We start from the raw sequence: 24,573 nt of genomic DNA on the forward strand, positions 1-24,573 counted from the left end.
AATGCATTTAATTTAAAGACTAAAACTAAGACTAAAAAAAAAAAAAAAATAGCTGCCACAATTAACACTACCTAAAACGATGTAATCCTTAGGTTTATGATTCTAGGTGTCAGGAAAGGGAAAAATGTGAGCTCTTTGTGGAGTGGAGCAGCACCAAATTCTAATTTGAACTGAGTAAGGATTGCTCCTTCAGATGCAGTATTTCATTTTTAAGGGGGTCCCAAGACACAAATTCAAAATACACAATACAGAAGCAGAATTAAATGACAAAAAAGCAATATATAAAAAGGTACATTGCTGTAAAAAAAAGTATTTATATTTATATAATTTACACAAATTATAATGTTACACAAAGATAACACAAGTAAACACAAAATTCTGATTTAATATATAAAGAGAAAAAAGACCTCCAAACCTACCTGTCTTTATGTGAGAAGTAATTGCCCACTAAACTTATTAACAGGTTGTGATATCCTCAGTGGTAACAACTGCAAGCAAGTATTTGTCGTAACTGGCAATGATTCTTTCACATACTGTGGATGAATTTTGGCCCACTCTTCTTTGCAGAATTGCTTTAATTTAGCCACAGTGAAGGGTCTTTGAGCATGGACAGTCTATTTAGTGTCATGCCACAGCACCGTGATCAGATTATATCAAGACTTTGACAAGGCCACTCCAAAACCTTCATTTTTTAAGCCATTCAGAGGTGGACTTAATGGAGTGTTGCACATCTTTATCCTGCTGCATAACCCAAGTATGCTTGAGCTTGAGGTCATGAGCTGATGGCTGGACATTCATTGCCGGTTACCACATGGTTGGTGGAGTACGAAAGCCTCAGGAATTGATTTGTAACCATTTCTAGACTGATGGATGTAAATTAATTTGTTTTTCATCTGTTCTTGGATTTCTTTAAACGGCTCCAAGAAGTGTTGCTTTTAGAGATCCTTAGCCTACTTGACTGTGCCAGACAGGTTCTATTTAAGGGATTTCAGAATTCAGCAGGTCTAGCAGTAATTAGGTCTGTGTATGGCTAGTAAAATTTAACTAAACTTTCCAAAAAACTTGGTTAATCACAGTAAATTCGGGGGGTAATTATTATTAGTAGTATTTTTTGTTTGATTTACCTTGAAAATTTTTAAATAATATTTTATCAAACAAAGATGTTTTATGGGGTAAATGCAAGGAAGAAACTGGATAACATGAATGTGCTTCTTTTTCTTCCTTGGATTTACCTGTTAGATAGATCCATTGAAACACCTTTGTAAGTTGGAACCCATGTGCATCCCTGTGGTCTAGATCCATCATTCAATTAAACATTGTTTTTTTTTTTCAATCTTTTTGCAGGTTTACAGCAAATTTACTCCAAAATGTGTTTTAAATTTACAATCAAATTTTGCATTACAGGTAATTTTATTTAATTAGTAATAAACAGTGTCCAAGGTTGTGAATGGATGACATAAAGCATGGTGAGACTGTTTCAAAACTTTTCTAAAACAAAAATCAAATGTGAAACAAAAAGGAACGATTAAGGTTAACAAAAGAATGTACCTGCCAACCAGTCTTTCTTTGTACTTTGCCATTTAATAACAAATATTATCTCAAGACACATTTCAAACAGAGCAGATTTAGACCATGCTCTTATATTATTTACAAAGGTCCAACATTAATCTGCCATGAGCGCAGCACTTAGCAATATTTAGCAGAGTTATTGTGATAAGCAATAAGGTGGAAATAAAACAATTTCAAAAAGAGTAACAGAATTTCAGTTGCTGATTTGCATCCTCCTAGGTGAACAGTTCATATCAAGCACAACTTAATTTGCATTTCCACTGCTCTCCCCAAAAATCTGTGATTTTTAAAATGCTCTAGCTGTGTGAGTCTTTTATATCAAACACCCTTATTTAATGTTTTCTCCTCTTTGCAGTTGAAACCCTGTCTTCTTGAATCTTAACTTCTTGTGATTCTTTTACTTCAAACACAATTCTATGGTTTCTATCCAGTGTGGACAGAGAGATATGAAGAGACCATAATTATATATAAATTATATCCTTAATAAAATAAAATATAACAACAGACATTGATTTTTGCCTACATATTTCTGGGTCACACTGGACATGTTTCTTCATGTTTATTTTCGCTAGTCTCACCAACACACTTGTGATTTTGGACATACTTCCTCTTTGAAAATCCTCTCTTACAAACACTACAGCTAAATGGTTTTTCACCTGTGTGGACAACAGAGTGTTTTCTGAGATTTCCTCTTTGAAAAAAACTTTTACCACAAACTGAACAACTAAACTGTTTTTCTCCTGTGTGTAGAGTTAAGTGCGCCTTCAGATTTCTTTGATGTGTGAATCTTTTGTGACAAACTGAACAGCTAAATTTTTTCTCTCCTATGTGGACAGCCAAGTGTGTCTTCAAATTCCCTTGATGAGAAAATCTTTTACCGCAAACGGAACAACTAATTGCTTTCTCCGCTGTGTGGAGAGTTAAGTGCCTCTTCAGACGTGCTTTGAGAGAAAAATTTTTATGACAAAATGAACAGCTAAATGGTCTCTCCCCTGTATGGACAGTCAAGTGTTCCCTCAGATGTCCCTGGTTAGAAAATCTTTTCTCACAAACTGAACAGCTAAATTGTTTCTCTCCTGTGTGGAGAGTCAAGTGTTGCTTCAGATGTCCTTGTTGAGAAAATGTTTTACTGCAGACTGAGCAGCTAAATGGTTTCTCCCCCGTGTGGACAGTCAAGTGCCCTTTTAGATGTGCTTGAAGTGAAAAACTCTTATTACAAATTGAACAGCTAAATGGTCTCTCCCCTGTGTGGACAGCCATGTGTGTCCTCAGATTTCCTTGCTGAGAAAAATGTTTCCCACAAACTGAACAACTAAATGGTTTCTCCCCTGTGTGGATAATAGAATGTATTCTCAATTGTCCACGTTGAGAAAAACTCTTACCACAAACTGAACAGCTAAACTTTTTCTCCCCTGTGTGGATAACAGAATGACTCTTCAGAGCTCCACCCTGTTTGAATCTTTTTCCACAAACTGAGCAAGAAAAGGGTTTTTCTCCTGAATGAACTCTCATGTGCATCACCAATTCTGCACTCCCAATAAACGTTTTCTTACAAATTGAGCAGCTGAAAGGTTTATCCTCTGAATGACGCCGCATATGTGCTTGTAAATTCATCTTCTCAGGGTATCTTTTACCACAAACAGAGCAACAAAATGGTTTCTCTTCTGAGTGGATGGTCAAGTGTTGCTTCAAATATCTTTGGTGAGAAAACTTTTTATGACAAAATGAACAACTAAATGGTTTCTCTCCTGTGTGGACAGTCAAGTGTCGCTCCAGATTTCCTTGGAGGGAAAACTGCCTATGACAAACTGAACAACTAAATGGTTTCTCGCCTGTGTGGACAGCCAAGTGCTCCTTTAGATATCTCTGTTGAGAAAAGCTTTTTTGACAAAATGAACAGCTAAATGGTTTCTCCCCTGTGTGGATAGTCAAGTGTCTCTTCAGATTTCCTTGTTTGGAAAATCTTTTATGACAAACTGAGCAGCTTAAACGCTCATCCCCCTTATGGGTTCCTTTGAGTTTCTGCACTTGTGTTTTCTCTCTGCAGCTTGGGGCACATTCAGAGGAACTAACCGATGAATTTCCATTGTCAGTTTTTATGTCACTTACAGCTATGTCTTTGTTTTGCTGAGGATTTAAACCTTCCTGAGGCTCATCACTTTCATCCCAATCAGCACTGTCATCAGTCTCAGATCCAGAAAGCTGTGACGCCTTATCAGGAGTAACAGGTAGCACATTTCTTTCTGGATTAAACTCTTGGTCTGCTTCTGATCCTCCACAGTCCTCTCCATCAGATTCTGTTTTCAAGTGCTCTGTGTCTCTGATCTCTTGACTTTGGTTCCCATCAAACTTTGAGGACTGAGGTTCCTCTTCATCCTCTTCCTCATTCTTCACAATGACAAGAGTGAAATTGGACACGCTGATGTCTGCTTCCTCTGCTTCCTCTGCTCCTTGGAGCTGAGCTCTCTCCTGACTGATCAACTGTTCCTCCTGTTCCTCTTTAATGTGTTCTGGTGACTCCTGCTGGGTCAGACTGGAGATCACCTCCTGCTGTTCAGGGAGAACCTCTTCTTTTATTACCATCAGCTGCTGGACATCTGTTTAGAAGAAAACAAAACAACTTTCTGAATAAAATAAATAATCTGTTCATGGTCAAACACCGATGGCTCTACTTTCTACGTTGTTGGGATATGAGGTACATTTTGTAAATATGTGCATTTCGTAAATATGTGGATGTTTGAAAGTCATTCATAGTAAGAAAAAGTATATTTGGATCTTTCTGTAAGACACAATAGAACTCATCTTGTAGACCCAGTTAGGGATTTCTATTTTTCTTGGTCAAGTCATGACATAAATGTGTGGCTCTGTGTTTGTCTAATGTGACATAAGGACCATTGTGACAAACAAATAAAATGAGTAGTCTTACCTTAGCTTTAGCTAACCAAAAACATGATCTATCTTCCCTGTTAGATGGACACTTGAGAAAGCCAACAAAAAAGTGCTGACCTGAAGTAGGATATCTGATAACTTTCTGTTGCATTGATGAAAAAAATATAAACTAACAAAACAACTGATGTGGCCTCTTAGCAGTCCGAACAGATCGCCTCTCTCACAGTAGCTTAATATTGTCTCTGTTCCATGCTGTACCCTCAGTCTTCCTGTAGAGATGTGGTTATTTGCAGCCAAAACAAGGTCTCTGAACAGTAAGACAACTTGGATAAAAGAACTCTGTGATTCACTGTGTAGAAAGCTTTTATGGGATCTAGAAAGATAGCACAGACATTGTCATGGTTATCAGTATTTCTTTTTTCAGTGAAGAAGGAATTGGCTGTCTAAGTTGAGTGGTTGACTCTGAAGCCACACAGCAAAGGGCTCAGTGGAAAAAGCCGTTATTCACGTGATGCATGAACTGTTCAGCTGTCAGTTTCTCTGCTACTTTAGAGAATATAGGTAGAAGTTTATGGGTCCATAGTTTTTTTACTTATAGTTTATTTGGCTGATACAATATACAGAGACAACTGAGAACAGCCATCCCATGCAAATATGGTATCTAAAGCGAATACTTATTGCAACATCTGTCCCTAGAAGGGCTTTTATAATAATAGTTTAAAAAGCTGATTTAAAAAAAGGTTAAAGGTGAGCTGGGTACAACATGAGACAGTAAAAACACACTGAGCATGTACAGAATTACAGAAAATCAGACGTGAGTACAGCTCTGTTGCTGAATTAACCAGGATTTGATAGCTCTCTTAAAGGTGGTGAGGTAATACATGTCAGCTGATCAGATAGAGTAGCAAGATCCCACTCCTTTTACAGAAAATCAGACTGAGCAAATCACGTTTTAAAAAATAAAATTACGGGCTTGTAATCTGCTGCAGCTCTGTAATCTCCTTATGTATTTGCAGAAGGTGGTGGGGCAAGTCCATTTAAGCATTCTAACACAAACTTTACTTGAAGAAAAACAAAAACTACTGAAACTAAAAACCTTGTGTTTACATCAAACCTGGCAGTGATGTCTAATTTGTTTTATCCAGGATTTGTAGAGTCATTTTAAAGATTTGATTACTGAATGATTTATTTGAGAGCATGAAGTTAATCCATGGGACAGGTGTGAGAGTATCATTGAGTTTAGAAACATAAAAGCACAGTTAATTGTTAAGCAGTTTTTAATCATCCTAAAACAGCAGAGATTAGCCTTAATGGTTTGGAAATTCATTTTGGAAAATCTTTTTAACATCTGAAATGATCCCCAGAAACTTCACCTCTGTTATCTGTCTAAATTATTCACCTTTGATTTCAACATTCAGTGATTTTATATCAGATACATTTTGATGGAAAAACAGGCTGACTGTTTTCTTTGTGTTTAATGGTAAACGAGAGGCATCTAGCCAAGCTGCTATTTTTTGTCTATTATGTTCTGATGAGGAATGAGCCATAATATTCAATAAAAGGTTTTTATTTTACATCACAGTGCCTTGGATTTTCAGTTCTAACTGTATTTTTACTATGGATTTAGCTTGCCATTAATTTGGACAGTCATCTTTTTTCCTTTTGTGATGATAATCTCTGTTCTCTTAACCTTGAAGAGCAGCCAATATTTGTCTCAACCTTTTTCCATTCTTTTTTGACCATTTGCAGCACTCACCCTATTTCATCTATTATTTTAATACTGGTTGGATTAGAGGGTGATATGAAACGCAATATATGTACTGGAGATTTTGTGTTTTTTTTATTCACCTGTTCACCTCAACAGATTAGGTTTGATGCTTGATGGAATTAAATAGATGGCCAGCTAAAAACAGATGAAAAAGAAGAACCATGAAGCAGACTTACCTATCAATCAGGCCTCTAGCTGCTGGTTTTTACTCTATTTTTTGTATGTTATATATTTTATCATTATAGATGACCAAATTTAGATCTGTGTCTTTCTGTGTGATTCATTTTCACCCAGCTCCAGAACTAAACCACTAGCCCTATACCTCTAGTGCTATAATATTTGTCATTACTTTTTATTTTTATTTCGTTTTCACTTTCTGTGTTCGATTTCAGTTTAGTTTTTAATAGTTTTGACTGCTGGTTTGTTGGTTTAGATTTTATTTTGCAAAAATGCTTTGTTTTAATTTAGTTTTTATTAGTTTTAGTGTGTTTTATTTTTTTACGAATAGATGTCGGGGCTGAGTGAGCGTCATACATTTTCAAAAAATATTCAAACAGGCTACTCTTCACTTTTCATTTTATTTACTTAATGATAGTGTTTGAGCATAACTCCAGACATAAAACTACCACTGTGTGAAGTCTTAACCAGTCAGATCAGGCAATTTTACACTCCCCAGATTTGGGTGTCAGTGCCAGTCAGTATGGTTATATCAAAGACTAAAACTAAGGATATTTTGTCTCCATTTTTCTTTTCTTTTAGTTAGTTTTGTAAGCGCATTATACAGTTTTAGTTAGTTTTTGTTCTTTTTTTGTTGGTAAAGCTTAGATTTTATTTAGTTTCAGTTAACTAAAATGATTTTGAAATTTAATTTCAGTTTATTATAACAACCTTGGTACATACATTATTTATAGTTTGATTTAAAGTGAAATAGACCAAATATCATTTCTCCACATTTTAAAGGTGTTTTATGGACTTTAAAAACATGCCTCACCTGCATTAACTCACTTATATGTAAGGAATGATCAGAGAGTGTTCTGGTAGCTTTTTAAGATAAACTAGGCAGATCGTGTAAATCTGTGCTTAGTTTATTGTATTGATAAACAGTGTGTTCTTCTCTAAACCCTCCTGTTCATACTCTGAGATAATATGTGAAATGTAAACGAATATGGGTGCAGGTGTTAGTAAGGCAAATCACAATTTCTCTCTTGTGCAAATCTCAAAATTTCAGTGTAACACAACGCTACATATGGAGAGAGAGAGGTGGATATAATGACTGAATTGGGTTGTTTTGAGCTCTTATGGTGGGGCCCGCAGATCCTTGAGGGACCTCTGATAACTAGTGTTCAACTGCCGTCTGATCCTGAAAACGTTAGGCTGCCTATGGCATACATAGACACCTGATTATGTACCTGACACCTTTACTAAACTGGCTGGTAGGAACTCTGACTGTTTTAAAGTGCAGAAAAGAAATGTCTATCAGCAGCTAGCTGCGGCTAACACCGAGATGTGTTTGTGAACGTTAGCTAAAAGCTCAGCTCCCTGCAGCATAAAGAAAACAGGTTTTAAGAAGAAAGACAACAAACCTGAAGGATTCTCACACCCGGACATTATAAAAACATCCAGGAGTCAAAGAAGGAAGAGAAAAGTCAGCTCTGGACAATCTCCAACGATCATTTGACTACTAGACGGTAGACAACCTCAACATCGCTAACTGTGCTCGACGGGGAGGAGCCAAAGAAGGAAACGTAGACATAACTTCCGGTACACTTCTTTGCATTCAGGAGCTTTACCGCCAACTATTGTGTTGGAGTGTGAACGTTTATTATTCAAGCACAAAACACTCTTTAATCCAGGGGGTGGAAATAACTAACTACATTCACTCAAATTGCTGTAGTTGAGTAGTTTTTGGGGGGTATTTGTACTTTTTAAGTACATTTAAAATCAGTCACTTCAGTTGAATATATTTTGGAGGAAGTATTGTACTTTGCTACATTTTAAAACAGATCAGTTACTTAGCAAAAAAAAAAAAAAAAAGGGAAAAACACTTTAAGTCAAAAATAGAAGTTTCTAGTTTTCCACAATGACATGAAACTGTTCAGTTGTTTGACTTTACTGACAGTCATTAGCACAGCTGAGAGAACGATTCTACATTACATCCAAAAACAGCTGTTGCATTTCCCTTTATTACAAAGGTATAACCAAACAGCCTGGTTGGAGATCCATATTCTCATGCTGTTATTGCTTAAATGAAGACCTTTTCCATTTACCTGAGAAGATTTTTAGGCCGTTATTTTACTTCTACTTAAGTAAATGTTGACAAAATCAATTGTACTTTTACTTGAGTACAATAGTCTGGAACTTTCTGCATATCTACACACTGGTGTTAGAATTTAATTAGTGTCCTTGTAACCAGAGACATTCAGTACACTTTGTTTAAAACAGCTCTTTCCTTGTTTTTATCATTTTCTACAATGTAGATTAATATTGAAGACATAAAAATGATAAAAGAACACACATGGAGTTATGTAGTGAAAAAAACGTTTCAAACAAACCAGAATATATTTTATTGGATGGATGGATGAATGTTTTCCTTAACAGAGATTGCACAATTTGTCTTATTCAACAAATCACATGTATTTATGATGTAAATTTAAGCTGTGTATGTGTTTTTTGTTTTGTTTTGTTTTTGTTTGTTTCTTTTGGACCTTGAGTCCATAACAGTTTGACCTGAATAGTTATTTTTTCTCTACAGGAAGTTGTGGCACACAGTGAAAGCCACTGAAACACTGCAGAATCCTTTTAAAGAACCCTTCAGTGAAACAGACAAAAAGTGATACACATTTTCACAAACTGTGTTTTTATTAGAAATATTTACATTATTTTACATCTGTTTATTAAAACAGTTAAGTGCAGTCCAGACTGAGGATGCAGCAGTTTAGAGTTTTCATGAGATCAACAGAGAGTCATTTATCACACAGTTAAAAAGCTTCCAAAAACTTCCCTCAGTGAGACTAAACAGAAATTTAACTGACTGCTGTAGCCAGAAGTTTCTGCAAAGACTGACACACTTTATTGACAACACACTCCTTCACACCGATACAGTCTATTCTGTTCATTGTTCTGCAGTCTCTCTAAAACAACAAATGAACTGACATAATACATTATTCTTTTTAGGAAGGATAAAATGAACACAAAATAATACTTGTAAAACTGAAGATACAAAAACTATACAGATGCCACTCCTATAGGCTACCTATATACTGTTTCCATAAATGTCCAACTTAGATGAGTCCTTAACATAAGAAGTCCAAAACTCAAAGGAAGAGTCATCTTCACTTTCAAGTGATCAGAAATGTCTTGATCATTGACAAGAGTGATGAATTGGTAAACAAAAGTTCATGCCAAATGTACACATCTTCAGAAAGGAAAAACTTCACATTATCTTCCACCTGCAGGTTTGACAAGTACTCTTTCAGTATTGTAACACATAAAACTGGCCTTGATATCCACAGCGCAGTAGTACTTATTGCTATTTACGAACTTTGATCCCTTAGCTTCCTGTTGAAAACCTCCAGGGGCTTGGCCTCCAAGCTGCTTAGTGGCCTCTTGCCATCATCAGAATTACAACCCTTGGTTGCAATTCCTCTTTTTTTCTACTCAGTCCAGGATCTGTCTCCCCCTTCTCTACCTCTCTGAAGTTACCAAAAAATCCAAATTTGCCCCACACACTGCACAAGCTAGCAAAACAAGTAACTCATCATACACTTCCTGGTGAACCCACGGGAGACAGGCGTCACATTTTGGAAACTGCTGATGTAGAGTAACTGCACCCATCTACTGTATTTAACATGACTGAATATTGCTCTTACATTAGTTTACATCAGGAGTGTCAAACTCAATCACAGCAGGGGCCGGATTCTGAACTTGGGTCTAACCTGAGGGCCTAACAGGGTCGATATTTGACATAAAATGTCAACTTATTTTCACCAGAAATTAATTATGGGGGTAAAAAACTTGGCACTGATGATAAATGAGTATGCCATTAAAAGGTGAACACGAGAATCAAAATCACAATTTTTAACAGTCAAATTATGAGGTAAAAATCAAACCCATGAGTTTCAAATGTCAAAATATGAAATAAAATTAAAAATCGTGGCTTTGTAAGGTAAAAAATGAGATAAAAGGTAAAGTTAGGAGTTGAAAAAGGTCAAAACGTGAGATAAAATCATGATTTTCAAAGGTAAAAACAATGAGGTAAAGTTAAAAATCCTGCATTTATAAGGTAAAGAAATGAGATAAAAGTCAGTTAGGAGTTGAAAAAGGTGAAAACATGAGATAAAAGTTAAAATCATGACTTTAAAAGGTCTAAATAGGATTTAAAATTTAAAATTATTGATCTAAAAGGTAAAAATACGAGATAAAAGTCAGAGTTATGAGATGTAAAGTTTAAAATATGAACTGAAAAGTCAAAACCATAACTTTTAGTCACAACTGTGAGAGGCAAAATTTAAAATATAGAGAAAACACTAATTTCCTCCCCAGGTTCCTGACTTTTTATCAATTTTTTTACTGTTCACTTTTTCTAATTTTTATGACTCAGCAAAGATATTATAAATCATCCAGGTTAAGTTTACATTTTTATCCTGGCGGAAATCTGCAGACTTTATACTGGTGTGCCAGTTATATTAAAAATATCATATGATCTGGTGAGCTGGGTATACCTGCACCACAGGCTGAATTTGGCCCCCGGGCCTTGAGTTTGACACCAGTGGATTACATTCTGCAGGGGGATGAACCGGATGTAAAGCTATCACATGGTTTCACTCCAAGTAAGTTTTTATGTCTCTTCAAGGCTAGGTCAAGTTCCCCAGCATATTACCACACTCAGTGATCTCACACTTTAAAAACGTTTCAAATCAGCAATAGAAATTTCATTGTTCTCAAAGTTTAATCATTGCAGATGCTCTCTTGTCTCCTCCCAATCATCACCAATGTCAGCAGTTTCAGATTTAGAAGAATCTTCAAGGCTCGGGCTTGGTCTCTGGATGTAAATCTCTCTGGATCTGAATTCCTGTGTGCTTCTGATCCTCCACAGTCCTCTGCATCAGGGCCTGTTTATTTTTCTCTTTTCACCTCAGTTTGTTTTTGAAGAGGCCCTGAAGCCTGACTGCCAGCACACTTGTGACTTCTTAACTGATAATTCCAAGAAAACCTTTGGTCACAAACTTTGCAGGCAAATAATTTCTCACCTCTGTGATGTGCCATGTGAATTTTCAGATAATACGTTCTGTTAAATCTTTTATCACAGTAAGAGCAGCTGAAGAGTTTCTTTACCCCGTGGTGGTTCATATGATCTGTGAGAGAAGCCTTGAACCTAAATCTCTTGCCACACTCAGAGCAGCTAAAAGGTTTCTCTCCTGTATGATGTCTCATATGTTGTGTCAGAGGATGCTTATGGTAAAATCCCTTACCACATACAGAACAGCTGAATGATTTCTTTCCAGCATGATAAACCATATGAGATGTCAGATTACTCTTTTGGTAAAAACTCTTACCACACACAGAGCAGCTAAATGGTTTCTCTCCTGTGTGATGGTTTATATGAGCTGTGAGACAAGACTTGTAGTTAAATCCTTTACCACATTCTGAACAGATATAGCGTTTCTCTCCTGTATGGTGTCTCATATGCTGTGTTAGAGCATACTTGTAGTTAAATCTCATTCCACATACAGAACAGCTGAAGCGGTTCTCACCAGTGTGAATTATCATATGTCTTTTCAGGTTACCATTTCTGTTAAATGTTTTATCACACTTAGGGCAGCTAAATGATTTCTCAACCACCTTTGTCCTCTTATTTTTGATGTTGTCCAATGAGTTTGAAGGTGAAGGGTGCCCTCTTGTCTCCTCCCAATCAGCACTGTCATCCGTTTCAGAAGAGTCTTCAGTCTTGACCACAGTCTCTAATTGTAAATCTCTCTCTGGATCGAAGTTCCTGTGTGCTTCTGATCCTCCACAGTCCTCTGCATCAGCTCCTGTTTCTTTTTCTCTTTTCACCTCAGTTTGGTTTCGAAGAGGCTCTGAAGCCTGATTGCCAGCACACTTGTGACTTCTTAAATGATATTCCCAAGCAAACACTTGGTCACAAACTTTGCAGCGAAATGGTTTTTCGGCTCTGTGATGGGCCATGTGAATACTGAGGTGATACCTTCTGTTAAAACCTTTATCACAGTGAGAGCAGCTGAAGGGTTTCTCTTTGTGAGTTGCCTTGTGTACCATCAGATAAGATTTACTCTTGAATATTTTATCACATTTAGAACAGCTAAATAGTTTCTCTCCTGTGTGATTGACTTCATGAGCTGTCAGGCAAGACTTTTTGTCCGAACTTTTATGACATTTTACCACAAGGCGGAGGGGTTTCTCTGTTGAGTCGATTCCCCTGTGTTTTGTCCCAACTCCTTGATGAAAGCCTTCAGCTGCTCCTTCAGAGGATTTGTCTGCCTTGTGCATTCTCATGTGCCTTTTCAGATTGTCTTTTCGGAAAAATCTTTTATCACACTCAGTGCAGTTGAGTTTTATTACAGTATGACACAACATATGTTCATTCAGCTTGCCTTGTTGGCTAAACTTTTTATCACACTTAGGACAGCTGAAAGGTTTCTGCACAGCGTGAACTCTCATATGTCTTCTCAGATTATCTTTTCGCCTAAAAGATTCATCACACTTATTGCAGCAAAACTGTTTCTGTGCAGCGTGAACTAGAATATGTCTTGACAGCTGATATTTCCTTTTAAACTTTTTATCACATTTATCGCAGCTGAAGAGTTCCTGTCCAGTGTGCATTATCATGTGTCTTGTCAGAAGACATTTTCTGCCAAACTTTTTATCACACATATCACAGGTAAAAAGTTTGTGTGCAGTGTGAACTGCTAACACATGTTGAGACAGGTAACGTCGTTGGCTAAACTTTTTCTCACACTTAGGGCAGCTAAAGAGTTCATGGGCGAACATGTGCTCATTCAGATCACACTGTTGGCTAAACTTTTTATCACATGTAGGGCAGCTGAAAGGTTTCTGCATCGAGTGAACTCTCAAATGATGATGATTCAGATGGCCTTGTTGGCTAAACTTTTTATCGCACTTTGGGCAGCTGAAGGGTTTCTCTCCATTGTGAACTGCGATATGTCTTTTTAGCTGATCTTTTCTGTTAAATCTTTTATCACACTTATCGCAGCTGAAGGGTTTCTGTGCAGTGTGAACTAACAAATGCTGATTAAGAAGGCCTTGTAGGCTAAATTTTTTATCACACTCAGAGCAGCTAAAGGGTTTCTCTCCACTGTGACTTATAAGGTGTCTTTTGAGATTACCCTTTCTATTAAATATTTTATCACACTTTGGGCAGCTAAATGAATTCATATCCATCTTTCTTTTCTTATTTTTGCTCTTTCCCACTGAGTTTAAACCTGACTTTTGTTCCCTCGTCTCCTCCCAATCAGCAATGTCATCAGTCTCAGCTTCAGGAGAGTCTTCAGTCTTGACTTCAGCCTCTGGTTTTAAATCTCTCCCAGTGTCAAAATACCTGGCTGCTTGTGGTGCTCCACAGTCTTCTCCATCAACTCCCGTTTCAACCAATTCAGTCTGTTTTTGATGAATCTGTGAGGAATGAGGTTTCTCTTCCTCATCTTCACTCTTTACAGGGACAAGAACAAACGTGAGCATGTCGATACCAGCCCCATCTGACACTTGAAGCTGCGCTCCCTCCTGACAGCTCAACAGTTCCTCTGGTTCCTCTTTGATGTGCATTGGCTCAATAACCTCCTGTTTCAGACTGGAGCTCCTCTTATACTGCTCAGGAGAAACCTCTTCTTTAATCACTGAAAGCTGGTGGACATCCTCAGGAAGTCCTAAAATACACAAGCACACATTAAGAAAATAAGATTTTGTCTTTTAAAAACATTACCAGGAAAAGTGACAATTTTTTAAAAATCTTTTACTCAGAGATACATTTTCTACCAAAATATTGTAGTTGTCTGTCAGCCTGAATGATGCCTGCTTTAATCAAGTAAGTGGCATCGTTCTTCACCATACGATGATCACGCTTAATTTTTCCTGAAATATCTAATGTTTTCATTCCCTCTCCAAGGCATTACACTATTTGACACTTTTCGGCAGCAGAGAGATCCTTTTTTTTCCCACATTGCTTGAAACCTGTGGCCTGCTTAATAATGTGGAACAGTGCATTTTGAGGTTTTTATTTAAAAAAAATAAAAAATGTTATCATTATGAAGTTTGTTCAAAAACATTAGCACTATGCTCTAACAGCTGATGACTTGAAAAATATTCTGTCATTTGCATTAATATTTAGGAAAATGAGAGAAAAATATCATTTGCATAACAATTTGGAACGCGGTGTATCTATATACAAAAATATATCGTAATATATTGCCTTGCTCATAGTATCGCAATATATCGAAATATATAAATATCGACACCCCTGTATCATGATACGTATCGTATCGCCAGATTCTTGCCAATAGTCACCCCTATTATTTACGTTATATTACTTATTTCCTTTGGAATTTGGATATGATGAACTGATGAGCAGTACACCACAGAACAGAATAGTAGGTTGTCAGCAGGTCTGTGGTATATGCATAGACTGTAGAAAGAATTGGAAAAACCCCGTGTGACGTCAGTCATCTGCTTATAATAGGTGGACTCAAACAGCCTTTGAAGCCAATCTGTGGAGGCTTCCATAATGAAATCGCGGCCTCCACCGAACTTTGGATCGCCCACTGAGCACGACTTCCTGTCAGCCTGCTAGCTAGCATTCTGGTTGACAGAAACGGAGCCTCTGCCTGCCAAGCTATCTGTCAATCAAATGAGATGCGCCAATCAGCTTTCATCCTAAATATAATCCAAACGATCATGGTACAAAAAAATTCCCCCCCTGTACAGTGGGAGCACAATAAGACACTAGCTAATGAGACACGTTTGGCGTTTTGAACCAGGCTGTAAACTAGTTTATTTTGTGTGTCAAAACCGGCTGTTTAATATGCATCCAGACGGGACTTCTGGTGTTCCTGCAGCCAGCCTCAAGTGGACACTCGCGGTACAGCAATTTTTTGCACTTCCGCATTGGCTTCATTTTTCAGGACCAGAGGTTGTCGCTTGGGGATATGATGCACTTTTGCTGATTTAGATATTGGTTCATGAGGTAATGCAAATCACTGGACATTAAAATTCATTTCTAGTCTGAAGGTTTCAATATATCAGTTTCATTTAGCAGATGATTCCATCCAAAGTGATTTACATCTGAGAGTAAGTACAACACAAGATCCAGACAGAAGGAATCAACATCAGTAAGTGCAACAGAGTGCTTAAAACCCAATCAGACGCAGGTGCTGCCATGCAGAGGCTTGCCAAAAGCTCACTTTGGCACTTAACATTTCTTTTTCTGCATCTAGATCTAATTTTGGCAGCAATCCATGCACTTTCTGCACTGCTTTATAATTACAGTTTATTCTTGTGTCCTTTAAGATGCACCAACCTGACCCTGATATTGTATATTGTCCAATCCCAAATGAAATACACACATGGACAAAATTGTTGTTATCCTTCCATTAAAGACAGCTCCACAATGGTAATTGAAATAACTTGAAACTGACAAAAGTAATGATAAATAAAAATTGAATGAAAATTAACTAAGGAAAATCAGATGTTGCTTTTGAGTTGTGGGAATCATTTTAAAAAACAAACTAATGAATCAGACCTGGACAAAAATGATGGTACCCTAAACTTTATATTTTGTTGCACAACCTTTTGAGGAAACCACTGCAATCGAGTGATTTCTATAACTCTCAATGAGACTTATACACCCGTCCACAGATTCTGTACTCGTTGTGAGCGAACTGCTCCAGCTGTCCCAGGTTTAAAGGGTGCCTTCTCCAGACGGCATGTTTCAGCTCCTTCCACAGATGTTCAATAGGATTTAGATCAGGACTCATAGAAGGCCACTTCAGAATAGTCCAATGTTTTGTTCTCAGCCATTCCAGACTGTTTATAGCTCTTTGTTTTGGTTCATTATCCTCTTGGAGGACCCATGACATGCAACTGAGCCCTCTGACACCGGGCAGCACATTTGACTCCAGAACGCCTTGATAGTCTTGAAATGTCATTGTATCCTACACTGATTCAAGACCCCCTGTGCAAGATGCAGCACAGCAGCCCCTGAACATAACCCAGCCTCCTCCAAGTTTCACAAAAGGTACAGTGTTCTTTTTTCTGTATGCTTCATTTTTGAACATAGAGCTGATATGACTTGCCAAAAAGCTCCAGTTTTGTCTCACCTGTCCAAAGGACATTCACCCAGAAGCTTTGTGTCTTGTAAATATGCATTCTGGCAAATTTCTGTCTGGGTTTTTTAATGATTCGTTTTCAACAGTGGAGGCTTCCTCAGTTGTCTTCCATGAAGTCAACTCTGGCTTAAACAGCGACTGATGGGTCATTCTGACACTGATGTACATTGACCTTGTTCACCCTTAATCTCTTTGGAAGTTGATCTGGTCTCTTTGGTTACCATTCGTGTCATCCATCTCTTCAATTTGTCATCAATTTTCCTCTTGTGACTACGTCCAGAAAGGTTGTCTACCGTCCTGTGGACCTTAAACTTCTGAATCATATGTGCAGCTGAAGTCACAGGTAGGGATGCACGATATTATCGGCCTGATATCAGTACTGGTAGCTATTAGCTAGAAAAGGCAAATATCAGCATCAGCAGATATCAAAATTTATGCAGAAATTTACATCAGATATTTTGGCCGTGAATATCAACATCTTCAAACACACAAAGAGGACAGAGGAATTGAGATGAAACCAAATGCAGCAATACATTTTGTCAGCTGGAAAAGTTTTGTCGGTGGGAAAAATTTGTTTGAAAGCAAAAAAACACTTAGTTCCACGATACAGTTCATAAATAATTTTCTCAGTGCTCTGGCTGGCCTCTCCAAGAACACATGAGATCATTTATCAGCAGATTTATTGGATGTCAAAGCTAATACATGCTTCACTGCAGAAACCCTACAGTACAGTACTACAGGCTAACAACTTCATCAGTACATCACACACAACACCTGCTTGTGAAGGACACTGGATAAATACTAATGGCTCAGTTGCACTCTGCCCTATGCTGACCATCATACCATCCTGCATCCAAATTGCTCCCTCTGCTGTGTCGGTGGCATGGGAATGTGAATGAATAATATGAATGGGATAAGTTAATACTAGGAATGCTTGATTGTGGCAGAAATCAAAACTGTGATCATATTCAGACTATGATTATAAAACACAATTATTTATTTTAAAATACCTGCAAAACATAGACTCATTAAACTTAGACACTCCTAACAATACAATAAATGGGGGTGCAGATGGCCTAGTGGTAAGGTTGCACCTTATGTATGCAGGCAGCCCAGGTACAAGCCTGGCCTGCAGCTCCTTTCCTGCATGTCTCTCCCCCAATCTCTTCCCCTGTTTCCAATTCTACCTACTGTCCTCCTCTACCACTAAAGGCATAAAATGGCACTCTCCTTTACGCACGGAGGATGAAAGGTGTTTGTTATCCTGTGAGCTGCTGTTTGTGACTAAATCAAAGGAAGAAGCTTTATTTCAAAAACTAAAAAAAACTCTCACAGTCGTTAAAGCCTGACTTTGCCAGAAACTGGGTAGAAATGTGGACTGGGATCCTGCTATCGCTAGCATGCGGCTGTGTGTGCTCTCTGCGCTCTCAAGCGGCTTCCTCCTGTTGTTACTTCACGCTACGTCACATTCCCGCGCTTGTGCTCCTTCATTTGCATCCGTGCCGTGCCTAGGTCCACCTCGTCCTTCCGTACCGGGGCCGCGAAGCGTGCCGCGCCGAAGCACGGACCTGTAGGGGGTCTGGCGACGCCCCTGTGTCAGGTTATGTATCGGCTTCAGTGAGAACTGCTGAACAACATCACACACCTCGTTGAGCTAGGCCCTGGTTCGGCCAATGGTTCGAACCATAAGGCTAATTGGAGCTACGTGCATAAGACGCGTACCACCAGTTTGTAATGGAGAAATGGAGTAACCGTAGTTTACCGATGGGTTTGACGCATGAGAACAAGTCCTGTAAGAAACGTTTTGACAACCAGATGTCAAGGTCCATGGCACAAACGTATATTGTTGTCAGGAGATAGCCGCGCCTAGCACTGTACTATGCGGAAGTAAACGCTAGCTCAAGGCTCAGCTCTCTGTAACATTTATAAGTTTACAGAAGACGAAAGAAAACAAACCTGAAAGATCCTGGGGCCCGGACATTTTACAAACATCCAAGAGTAAGAGAATGAAGAAAAAGTCAACACTTTCACATGATAACTCCACTCATGCAGGACACTGGATCATCCAAACACGCTAACTGTGCTTAGTAATTAAGTAGCTTACGGGACCCGGAAAGAAAAATATCATTTCCTGTATACAATGGCCTTCAAAATAAAAAGTTCAGGGTCCCTTTTCCTCATTATGACACCAGACGAAGAGAAAGTGTCTGTTCAGGTGAAACTAGTTCAATATATTTAAGCATAGCTCAAAACCTACCTTTTCCCTCTGGCTATAGATATTACTTTAACCCTCTGGTTTCAATGAAATTCACTGCCCTAGTGACCAACTACCTAATATTTGAATATTTGTGGGGATTTCAACCCTTTTTAATGCCAGTTTGATGACAAGAAGTCACAAATATTTTTATGGATAAAAAGTTATTTTCTACTAAATAAATATCAGCTGGATTTTTTTCCCCAAGTACAGTCCCGGATATTTCAAACACTCAGTAGTTTTGTTCAGGACTAAATTTGATGAGATGAGCTGATGCAAAAAATTGGGAAAGAATATTTGTATTTCTTTTTTAAATTAATGTAAATATTTATGTTCTGAATAGCTTACAATGGTAAGTCGTTCATGTACAGAGTAAACTTTAGACCCTTATAAAAATTGGAGTTTCAAAATTTATTGAGAAAACAACCTTCCTACAAAAATCAAGCCATTTGGAGTGACACAGACAAAATGATCACACAATAAAACAGAGAAGTTAATCTGTCCATTTTCAACATCACTTATCCTGTTAGGGTCACAGGGGTACTAGTCCTAAATTGCCTTAGGACTCAGAGAGTTGGTTAAGTGAATTTACATTTTCTGTGCACTCACCTGGCCTTAAAAATAAAATAGAGCTTTGGATATCCAATGTTAAGGAACTTTTTAAAACAAATATACAAAAAGTGAGCAGTTCCATTGTTTAGTAACACTTATTAGGATACTTGACAAAGACTAGTGACTCCTAACAAAATATGCTAAAATTTCCCTTCAAATCAAAATGTCATTTGAAGAGAGAAAACTCCTGTTGGATGTGAGTCTTTTGATTGGTGGAATGAGACAGCCTTGCAGAGAGATGAATAAAGTTTGTGGCGGTAAACTAAACAGGTCCTGCAGGTTAAAAAGAGAAGGCATCCACATCTGTTGGTCTTTGTCAGACAAGATCAAACTGATCTCAAATGTTTCACTTCTTGTATATCAGTAATCTTGACAACTGACAAGTTTTACACAGTAAGTTGGTATGTTGTTCCTCTCATTTAATGGGGAAGAAAGAGAACCAAAGACAGGCAGTACAGGAGGCAGAATCAGCTCTTAAGCATGTCGAGGTTGCAATGTGCAGCAAGGCTGGGGGAGCTTGTGGCTTGGCTCAGGTGAACTGGCATGGAATGAAGCAGGTCCCAAAGATAGAGGGAAGCTGAAAGTGGAGCAGGTATGAAGACAGGAAGTGAAAGTGGAGCAGGTATGAAGACAGGAAGTGAAAGTGGAGCAGGTATGAAGACAGAAAGGACTGCAAGGCATACAAAAGGTGGAGACCAAGGCTAAGCAGTGACAGTGGATGAACCAGGAAAGTGTAGAGAAGAGGAAGCTGGGGAGACACGTTGAGTATGAAGAAAAGTCATGCAAATTTCTTATAAGGGCCTACTTACAATATGCTATCATCACACCAGAACCTAAAACATTCAGTAGTCAGTCTCTGACTGACTAAAGCTCACAGCATTTGGACTTAAGATACTGTCACATACCATTTTCATCAGAAGCACTCCATTAAGACAGGCTTTTTCTGTTTATTTACAGTTTAGGAATTAACCTTTTATTATTTTTTTTATAAAACCCCAGAGGATAATTAAAATGAGAAATAGTTACAGGTAATTGGAATTCAGTATTCATATTTTTAATTTCTCTCTTTCTAATTTTTAGACTTCTGATTTATTTTGAAATCTGTTTTCCTTGACCATAACCTTATCCAGAAACAAATCATGTGTGAAGCTTTAAGACAGACACACAAAACTGTGGTCTTAGTACAGATGAAAAAAATATTGACCAGGCCTGAAAATAACGTCCTGTTAGTAAATAAACGTTCACTGGTTAAATGAAAATGCTGCATGAAGCACACTTAAAATCTAACCCATCCTAGGTAACTTTGTTAATTAGACAGTTCATGAATAAAATGTTTAACACATGACATTTATCAAACACTCAGAGAGCTCCACTGACTACATGTTAGACTTCAAAGGTCATATCTGATAATAATACTAAGCTTTCATTTAGTTTTTGCTGCTCTTACGAACACACTTGTGTTTTTTGATATATGAGAGCCGAGTGAATCTTTTATCACAAACACGGCAACTAAATGGTTTCTCCTTTGTGTGGACAGTTGAGTGTTGCCTCAGATGCACATGCAAAGCAAATCTTTTACCACAAATTGAACAACTGAATGGTTTTTCTCCGGTGTGGAATCTCATGTGAGTCATCATCTCCTTTTTCCAGATAAAACTTTTGTTACAAACTGAGCAGCTGAAAGGTTTTTCTCTTGAATGACGTAACATGTGTTGCTTTAAATTTCTCTGTCTTGGGTATCTTTTACCACAAACTGAGCAACTAAATGGTTTTTCTCCCACAAGGAATCCATTTGTCAGTTGTTCCTCTGTTCTTGTGCTTGTACTGCTTTCAAAGGAGCAAACTGATGTATTTCCAGTGTTACATTTTACGTCACTCCTGTTTTTGTTTCGCAGAGTGTTAAAACATGACCGAGGTTCCCAGGTTTCATCCCAATCACAGTTACTGTCATCTGTCTCAGATTCAAAGGACTGCAGAGTTTCATCATAAATTGCATATTGTAAATGATCTTCTGGATTAAAGTCTCTGTCTACACCTGATCCTCCAAAGTCCTGTCCATCAGCATCTGTTTCTTTCAGGGGACTTCGTCCCTGATGATGCTGTGAGGACTGAGGTTCCTCATCATCTGCTTCAGTCTTCATAGGAACAGGACTAAATGTGGACATTTTGAGATTAGCCTCCTCTGCTTCTTGAAGCAGCTGTCCTCTCTTTTGAGTCCACACTCCATCCCATTCCTCTTTAATGTGTACCGTTTCTGGTGGCTCCTTATGGTCTGGACTGTGGCTCCACTTCCACTGATCAGGGAGAGCCTCTTCTTTTGTCATCATCAACTGCTGGACATCTGTGGAGGTTAAAAATGGAGTGAAAAGTTAAAGAACAACTTTGACTCATACTGATATTTTAAGCACCATTAGAATGGCTTTGATAGATGTGGAGAGAAAAAAGTGAACTCTGTTAAATATACATGGAGGTCATATAAAAACACACTTTGAGCATTTGTGTGGTCTACATCAGTAGAATAGAAATCAAATAAAACAAGAAACATTTGGTGATCTGGTGAAATACAACTGTAAAGGCACCAGTTCTACACTACGCTCTAAACAGCTCTCGGCTGGGTAAACAAAAGTGATGCACACTAATTGTTGATCAGTCTCAGTATTCAAGTGTATGTTGATGTGATTACACATTCCTCAAGACTGTGCATAGTTACTAAATGAAAAGATTGTAACTAAAAACAGGGAAAAATGGGAATTCTGAGAAAAGAAGAATTTTCAAGAGAAGTCATGTCAGATACAAATATGTCATTGTGGATTTTTCTTACCTTTTGCCATGTAAAAGCATGACTGTAGATATGTAAAATTACCCCAAATTTCCCCTAAATAAAGAATTGCAAAAAAAAAAAAAAAAAAAAAAAACATCCTGAGACTGAATCATTGGAAATGGCAATTTAAACACTGTGCAGAAGTTTGCCTGAAAATTTTGGTGATTAAAACAATAAATCATCCAATACTGATGTGCAGGAATTCACTTTATATATTTAAAAAAAAACAGACATACACTTTTTGTAAAATTAGGGCTTTAAAAAAAAAGAAACTTTATTTAGTCTAACACTACCATACCTAGCCTGTAACACTTTTAGTACATCACTACTTTCTCTCATGCTTCACCATGAAATTAGATCAGAGTTTGTCAAACAGTTCGTCAAGCATCTTCTGCCCTGTAAAACGTCTCTTATTTCACAGGACAGAAGTGTTATAAATGCAAGCATAACACTAACTGGACACAGACAAACACTAACAATTATAATTGTTCATGCCACATAATTTGGCCAATGGTGATGTGTGTAAGCAGGGCCGATAGAGGCAGCTACCTGCGATAAACCAATGTTTCAGTGCATCCCTATAAAAACTATGTTTGTCTTTCTATTCCAGACGTGTCATATCCAGGTTTAAAAAGTGTGGTTTCATGTCAGCCATTCACTGTATGTATCAGCCAGTAGGCTACAGCTTCCAGCAATACTTAACTAAACTTTTTTTTTTTTTAAATCCATACTAACATTAAAAGGCTACTGTGCCCATTCATCCTTTCCTAAACACATACAATATTGATCAGGAACATGAGATGTGGTGTATTTACTGTAAATGAGCATATTAATATTTTGTTAAGGAGTATATCGTTAGCCTCATGGCATAATTGCCTAAGACATATTTTAAGGTTTTCAGAAAAAACATATTTTATCAAACACATAGGTTTTGTTTTTTTTTTTTTTTTTTTTTTTTATTTAAACTGTAACAGTAAGTTCTACCAGATGTATGGACAAGTTTCTTGAAAAAGAAAAGCCACAACAAGGACTACATAACAAATAAAAGTGACTTAATAGATAATAATTAATACATGACTTAGGTGATGATCATGGACTGTAACAAGCACTCTGATTGGCTGAAGATATAGGTACCTCCTGTGTGTTTTATTTTTTTTTCTTCCTTTCTTTCTTTTATCTGTTTTCATTGCCTCGCTGTGTATGATTGTTGAAATGTATTTTAGTTCCTGTGAAGTTTTTATTTATTTTATTATGTTTTTATGTTCCCTGTGGTTATGGTTTTTACTTGTGTTAGTCACTTTGGTAAACGTAATGTTTTGTAAAATGTGCTATATAAATACAGTGGATTATATAATCTTTGTTTTTAAGGTTTAAAAAGTTCATGTATCCTCCATGAAAACAAAGGCCTTATAAATGAGAAATCCTCTGACACATCTGAACAGGAGATAGATAATTTCCTCTTCCTATGCTGCTGAGTCTGACTGACATTATAAAAGTGTACACACCTGCTCTGTGTAACTCCTCTCCAGGGTTGATAGCAGCCTCCACTCCTTTACGTTGGTTCTCTTTAGATCGACCTAGTTCCTCCTCGTATTCTGCTATCGTTCTTTCAAACAGTTCAAATATCTCTTCGGCAGCAGCAGTCAGTCTCTGGTTTACTAAAGATCTTAGCATTTGGACTTTAGACATTTTCTCTATATTATATCGTAGTTAACTTCACATAAACTCCGTTAATTCGTTATTTTGGCCCCACGAATACGTGATTTTGGTTTCTTTCCTCCTTGGGCCTGTGTAGCGAGTTCAGCTTCCTTCTTCTGAGATGCTAGCAGCTTCCGCTAACTTCGTGTAAATTCTGATCAAACAGGATACTAGTCTTGAGTTAAACATGAAAATATCCGAATCAAGTCCACTTGGGCAAGTTTATCCTTAAACAGGCGTAGCATAGACAATACAACTTATTTTCTAGCAAAGTGCTTTGTTAGCATACAGCTACATTCTTGCTTCTCTGTCTTCGCTTAAGCGGAAGTTCGGCTTAACATGTTCGTTACTGCCACCTAGCGGCGGTGATTCACGCCTATATTTTCTAGTTCAGCATTTTTTTCAACCTTTTTTTTCCCAGTGAAGGCACTCTTAACAATCTGGAAAAATCTCGAGTCACTCCAGTGAAAATGGATGAACAGAAAGCCAAGATTCCGCATCCCCATGTAGTTACATAATCATGAGGATAAATATTTAAGGCAGTATTTTTAAAAACAGTTAAAATGTACTATTACATGAAATTATTATGTAGACCTTAAAATACACT

The 24,573-nt window shown here is 37.6% G+C and overlaps 4 protein-coding genes and 1 gene segment (V, D, J or C); 1 reads left to right on the forward strand and 4 right to left on the reverse strand.

Annotated features, from left to right (window-relative positions):
- Nucleotides 1-24,573, forward strand: part of LOC121523649 — an 820,099-nt gene that overhangs the window by 431,171 nt on the left and 364,355 nt on the right.
- The window catches only part of LOC121523651 (immunoglobulin kappa light chain-like), an 813,481-nt gene that overhangs the window by 429,415 nt on the left and 359,493 nt on the right, over nucleotides 1-24,573 (reverse strand). The gene's annotated exons all lie outside the window — the stretch shown is intronic.
- Nucleotides 1,792-7,943, reverse strand: LOC121523538 (oocyte zinc finger protein XlCOF6-like). The gene is made up of 2 exons (XM_041808457.1): nucleotides 7,810-7,943; nucleotides 1,792-4,166 (listed from the first exon to the last, which is right to left on the reverse strand). The coding sequence occupies exons 1-2, from the start codon at nucleotides 7,832-7,834 to the stop codon at nucleotides 2,104-2,106; spliced, it is 2,088 nt and encodes a 695-aa protein (XP_041664391.1). The 5' UTR covers nucleotides 7,835-7,943; the 3' UTR covers nucleotides 1,792-2,103.
- LOC121523529 (zinc finger protein 43-like) lies at nucleotides 10,880-18,666 on the reverse strand. The gene is made up of 2 exons (XM_041808450.1): nucleotides 18,538-18,666; nucleotides 10,880-14,127 (listed from the first exon to the last, which is right to left on the reverse strand). The coding sequence occupies exons 1-2, from the start codon at nucleotides 18,560-18,562 to the stop codon at nucleotides 11,342-11,344; spliced, it is 2,811 nt and encodes a 936-aa protein (XP_041664384.1). The 5' UTR covers nucleotides 18,563-18,666; the 3' UTR covers nucleotides 10,880-11,341.
- On the reverse strand, nucleotides 19,229-24,282 carry LOC121523632 (zinc finger protein 550-like). The gene is made up of 2 exons (XM_041808574.1): nucleotides 23,774-24,282; nucleotides 19,229-21,788 (listed from the first exon to the last, which is right to left on the reverse strand). Exons 1-2 carry the CDS (start codon nucleotides 23,955-23,957, stop codon nucleotides 20,875-20,877), a joined length of 1,098 nt encoding a protein of 365 aa, XP_041664508.1. The 5' UTR covers nucleotides 23,958-24,282; the 3' UTR covers nucleotides 19,229-20,874.

Source organism: Cheilinus undulatus, linkage group 16 (genome assembly GCF_018320785.1).
Source record: "Cheilinus undulatus linkage group 16, ASM1832078v1, whole genome shotgun sequence".
Classification (NCBI taxonomy): Eukaryota; Metazoa; Chordata; class Actinopteri; order Labriformes; family Labridae; genus Cheilinus; species Cheilinus undulatus.

Coding starts and splice junctions, on each gene's coding strand:
- LOC121523538 (XM_041808457.1), bottom strand. CDS start 7,834: ATGTCCGGGTGTGAGAATCCTTCAG. Junction 4,167..7,809: donor CGGGTGTGAGAATCCTTCAG/GTTTGTTGTCTT, acceptor TCTTCTAAACAG/ATGTCCAGCAGCTGATGGTA.
- LOC121523529 (XM_041808450.1), bottom strand. CDS start 18,562: ATGTCCGGGCCCCAGGATCTTTCAG. Junction 14,128..18,537: donor CGGGCCCCAGGATCTTTCAG/GTTTGTTTTCTT, acceptor TGTGTATTTTAG/GACTTCCTGAGGATGTCCAC.
- LOC121523632 (XM_041808574.1), bottom strand. CDS start 23,957: ATGTCTAAAGTCCAAATGCTAAGATCTTTAGTAAACCAGAGACTGACT. Junction 21,789..23,773: donor AGAGGAGTTACACAGAGCAG/GTGTGTACACTT, acceptor TAACCTCCACAG/ATGTCCAGCAGTTGATGATG.